Consider the following 5,086-nt stretch of genomic DNA (forward strand, 5'->3'; position numbering starts at 1 on the left):
GCTAAGTGTGTCTGTCACACACTTGTCTTCTCCAGTTTCTCACGTCCTAGGGACTGTGCTAAGTGTGTCACACACGTGTCTTCTCCAGTTTCTCATGTCCTAGGACTGTGCTAAGTGTGTCACATAGATGCGTCCTCACCAGTTTCTCATGTACTGTGCTAAGTGTTTCACACGGGTCCTCTCCAGTTTCTCGTCGCAGCCTGTGAGGAAGCTGCTGTCATCCTCATCTTCCACAATTGAGAAAAACGAATCCCAGGTTGATAATTTGCCTAAATCACAAAGCTGCACACGGCAGAGATGGTGATGAGCTTGTCCTTTTGCACTGAGCTTGCCAGTCTGGTCCATCTTTTTCAGTTCTCCGTATGAAATTATGTAGACGAGCTAGATCCATGTCAGAGACTCAGAAAGTGAGCTGTTTTGGAAGCACTATCCTCCTGTGTGTCCTAAGGTGTCATTTTGCCTCTTCTACCTGTCCTAATGTTTTTAAACACAGCCTTTCCAGGGTTAAAGTCACACTTGGGTGGGGTGTGTGTGTGTGTGTGTGTGTGTGTGTGTGTGTGTGTGTCTGTTTGTCTGTCTGTCTGTCTGTCCTGTGTTCATGCTCTGCTTCTGCACTCCAGAGTCTGCCCAGCAGGAGTACCAAAGCCTGAGGCTAAGACTGCCCTTCTCCAGAACAGGTGAAAAGAGGCCAGAATTCTCTCAGGCCCTGCCTTGGGCTGCCAATGGCCCTGCACCATTTTCATAGAGGCTCCTTTGGTCAGAGCTAAATTGGTACCCAGATTTCACCTAGTCCGGGGAAAGTGATTGTGTGTGTTGAGGAGCCGTGACTCACTCTGGGCCTCCATCTGTAGCCCATATCACCCTCCTTGGCTTTCATCACTCTCTAAAACTTCCCCATCAAAGACTACAGGGGCAAGTTAGCTCTTTATGGACATCGTCTCGAGTGATTCTTTGGATATATATAGGTAAAGAATGTGGAAATGCCTGTGGGGTGAACAAGCTGTACACACTCCCTAAGTGAAAGTCCAGATTCCATCCAGCACACAGGCATGTTTCCACTTACCTCTAGCAGCTAGCCACCTTTCTGCACAGGGGGGAATGGAGCTGTTTTGTTGCCTTGTGGAATTAACAGGGCCAGAGTTCCACGTCTTCAAGTTCATTGGTCTGTGAGGCGGGAGTTCTCCCTACCTAGAAGTGGGCACAGTGAGCCAGGAGCATAATCTTAGCACTCAAGTGACTGAGGCAGGAGCATCACAGTTTGAGGCCAGCTTTGGCTCCATAGTAACTGTGTCTCAAAGAACAAACAGAAAAGGAGGCATAGGAAGACTGAGTTGCAACTGTGCCACCGGATGCTCAGGGTAGTGTGTTAAATCTAAAGTGAGCCACCTTGCTGCTCCTAACTAGAACTCAGAAAAATGCATTGTCTTGTAACAAACGGAGATTTCCAAGGGAAAGCACAGCTAATATTGGTGAGTGCCTGCCATCTGCCAGGCACGTCGAAGAGGGGAGAGGAAAAGAAAGAAAGCCTTCATGTGTGCTAAAGCAGACTTTACAGTAGTGAACCGTCAGTTGAGTTGCTCCAGTCACTTCCCAGTAAGATGGGGTCCAGACAGGGAGAGTCACCGGTTGTTGTTTTCTGTGTACTAGGAGATCCCACATAGTCAGACTCTGAAATCTGATACTTGCTCTGTAAATTGTCATGCCTAGGAACCAAACCTGTAAGTCAAGGAGGGATGGTGAGGTGTTGAGTTAGGAAAGCAGCACTCAGCCAGGGGCATGTGCGCCCACCACGACTGGCATGGTTGTACAGCAGATGGCAGGCACCGTCAGGCAGGAGCTGAGTTTCCTCGCAGACCTGCAGGACAGTTTTGAGTTGAGCGCACTGGGGCAGAAGCGCTTTGCAGAGTGTCTGCCAGGAGAGGAAGAGTTCAGGGAGGAGAGGTCCTGAGGCTGATGATTTTTGTGACCCCAGGTGGGAGTTGGAGCAATTGCTAGTGCCGTAAAGGCCTGAGGAGGATGGTACATGGGGGGAGCCTCCCCTCACAATTGGGACTGCTGCACTTAAGAGTCCCTCATGGAAGCCAGCCCTGCTCCTCACAGAGCTAGAGGAATAATAAAGACCTCCTTTTATTCTTCTTCCAGAATCTCTCTGGCCTAAAATCCGTGTTCCCTTGAAAGTTGTGAGGACTGCAGAAAACAAGCTGAGTAATCGTTTTTTCCCGTATGATGAAATTGAGACAGAGGCTGTCCTGGCCATCGATGATGACATCATCATGCTGACTTCTGACGAGCTGCAGTTTGGTTATGAGGTAAGGCTCTTTTCGGCAATTCACCAAAAGGCTAGGTGTTTCATTCTCTAGAGCTGTGATTACTCACCTGTCCGTCAAATGCCTGAGAGTAGGCTAGAAAGCTATCTTTGAAGTCCTGGAGAAGCCCAGTTCCCCAGTGACAATTGTACCCAGAGTCCCAGGGGCCCTTTTCTAAAACCTGTCTTAGCATTAAACAGTCTAATCACTGTTTCCAAGCAGAGTATTCCTGTGCCCCCAGCCCCTGGCTCCACAGCAGTGAAAACGTGAGTAAGTCCAGAAGTAGCGGCATTGGCACACATTTGGAAAGCAGCTGCAGATGGCTTGCTCTCTGAGCTCTGCATGGACAGACTGGCTGCTTGTCTCTGTCACTGCTCCTTTGGGGCAGCTGATGGATTAGGCTGAGTTCAGGGGTTAAGCATGGAGACCAGGAAAGGTTTCCCCAGGGGAAAGTGCCAGAGTCGAAGCCTGGCATGCAGCAGTGGAGCTGACAAGCAGTGTGAGATGCACGCTGACACAGCAAAAGCTCACACTGCAGGGTTACCGAGCTATCCCACAAAGCCCAGGAGAGAATACACATCTCTTAGCTCCTACTGGACAGGGGACAGTGTTGAGATTTGTCCCATGGTCACACCTGCCTTTGGGAGAAAGGAAACATTTCCTTTGGTTTCTCAGGATCTGTTGAATTTTGGGTTTTTAAGAAATGGAAATTAAGACAGCATGATAATGTACATCTTTAATTCTGGTGGAGGAAGAGGTAGGGAGGCAGAGATAGGAGAACCTCTGAGTTTGAGACCAGTTTGATCTACATAGCAAGTTGGGAGCATCCAGAGCCACACATGAGAGCCTGTTTTTTTTAAAAAAAAAAAATGAAAATGTATTCAATATAGCCATATTTTTGCGTATATATTTAATCACATAAATTTCTTTTGGAGTCCTTAAAGTTTGATTTAAGAGGGAAGAAAGAGGAACCCACACACATGTACTACCAAAAATTAAAAGCTAAGTTTTCCCTATTTTGTGCTGCTTTTAAACATAGTCCCATCTGAATATGGAGAAAGCAATTCTGGCACAGATGAACTTGGGACCCTCTGGTCAGGTGTTGGGCAGTGAGAAATGGGGGAGCACCTTCAGAGCCTGCTTTCTCTCATCTTTCAGATTTACTGTCATTCATAGGAAGTGGCTTAGGTCATCATACCTAGGATATGAGTGACATTTGCTGTACCACATTGGCTGGCCAGCTTAGAGTCATTTTGTGAGAGAAAACCTCAGTTGAGGAAATGTTCTAGCAGATTAGTCTGTGACCAGTGTTAGATGTGTTTTCTTGATTAATGATCAAGATTATTGAGAGGATAATGTGGGAGGGCCCAGGTTATTGAGAGATGTGCCATCCCTGGTCTTGGTCCTACATGCTGTAATAAAGCAGGCTGAGCAAGTCATGAGGAACAAGCCAGTAAGTAGCACTCCTCCATGGCCTCTGTATCAACTCCTGTCTCCAGGTTTCTGCCTTGACTTCCCTGGATGATTGACTAAAGGTGTAAATGAAATAAACACTCTCCTTCCCACGCTGCCTTTGATCGGTGTCTCATCACAGCAGTAGAAATCCTAAGACACCATTTTCCCCACTTCTGTAGAAAGAAAATTGTAAAGTGTTTCTCTGGGCAAACCAGGGGAGAGGACCTCTTTATCAGTGCAATAGTTCCAAAACGTACCTGTTTGCTCAGTTTCTGGGCAGAAGTGAAGTGGGAGCAAGGATATTCAAAGATAGTGCCCAGATAGTCAGACTCTGACCGGTCGCTGTCTCTGGTTACAGTGAAGGAGGTCTAATCAAGAAAGCTAAGGCATCTCCAAGATCTCCTTCACCCTTGAGATGAAACCTCCTTCTTAGCTTTTTCTTTCCTACCCCCCACCCCTAAGGGTAAATTTCATAGTTCCCGCCACACAGGCAGCTCAGGAAGCACTTGGCAGAAGCCATGGTAGTGCCACCACCCTTACTGTGACTGCAGTCCTCACCATGACCATGCCGTGATTCTCCTGGGGTTTCTGAGACTTGTTCCTGTTGACTTCTCTGTTCAAAGTATTTTCTGATGGTGTTCAGTTGAGTGTGGATTCAGAAGATGGAGGACACTGTGCTTTTAAGTCTAGCTTCCACTCCAAAGCCTAGAGTTAATTTTCATGCAGCAATTAGCAACCTCAATTAAGTAAATAAGTTAATACTGTTGGGAATTTTTCCTAATGTTAGCTCTCTGCCAATGCAAAAATCCCAATCAAGCCAAATCACAACAAGCCAAATTAAGAAATATCCAGGTTTAATGGGATTCCTGCGCTATTGGGTATCCCCAGCTGTGACCACCAGGAGGAAGGAAAAGAGACCACGTGTTTCTCCTCTGGAAGCTCTCTTAAATTTGAGGCCCAGACCAACACAACTCCCAGGCCTGAGGCTATGCTCCCAACTTAACATTTCCTAGGGGAATTGTATCTGAGCCCAGACCATTTCTTGGCACTCCACAGAGTCTGTTGGGATTATGGCTTTGTTAGTTCCCACTCTTCCTCTCACCTGACAGCTCAGAGAAGCTTCCAGTCTCAGCCTAGGTAAGCTGAAGACGACTTGGTACCTCTTTAAAAAACAAGGGAGTCATTAACTCAGAGATTTGCTGTTTAGTTTCCATTTTTTCTTCTAGAATATGAGTACCAGGGTAGGAACTATGGAGAGAGCAACACTCTCCAGGGTAGGAACTATGGAGAGAGAGCACTCTCCAGGGTAGGAACTATGGAGAGAG

General features: G+C 47.1%; 1 protein-coding gene across 2 annotated transcripts in view; it reads left to right on the top strand.

The window, feature by feature from the left end:
* The window catches only part of Ext2 (exostosin glycosyltransferase 2), a 143,154-nt gene that overhangs the window by 99,104 nt on the left and 38,964 nt on the right, over positions 1-5,086 (top strand). For both annotated transcript variants that reach the window (XM_013352730.2, XM_005364121.3), the window contains exon 10: positions 2,143-2,309. In XM_013352730.2, the coding sequence (XP_013208184.1) occupies positions 2,143-2,309 (167 nt within the window). The remainder of the gene's footprint in view (positions 1-2,142; positions 2,310-5,086) is intronic.

Source organism: Microtus ochrogaster (genome assembly GCF_000317375.1).
Source record: "Microtus ochrogaster isolate Prairie Vole_2 chromosome 14 unlocalized genomic scaffold, MicOch1.0 chr14_random_1, whole genome shotgun sequence".
Lineage (NCBI taxonomy): Eukaryota > Metazoa > Chordata > Mammalia > Rodentia > Cricetidae > Microtus > Microtus ochrogaster.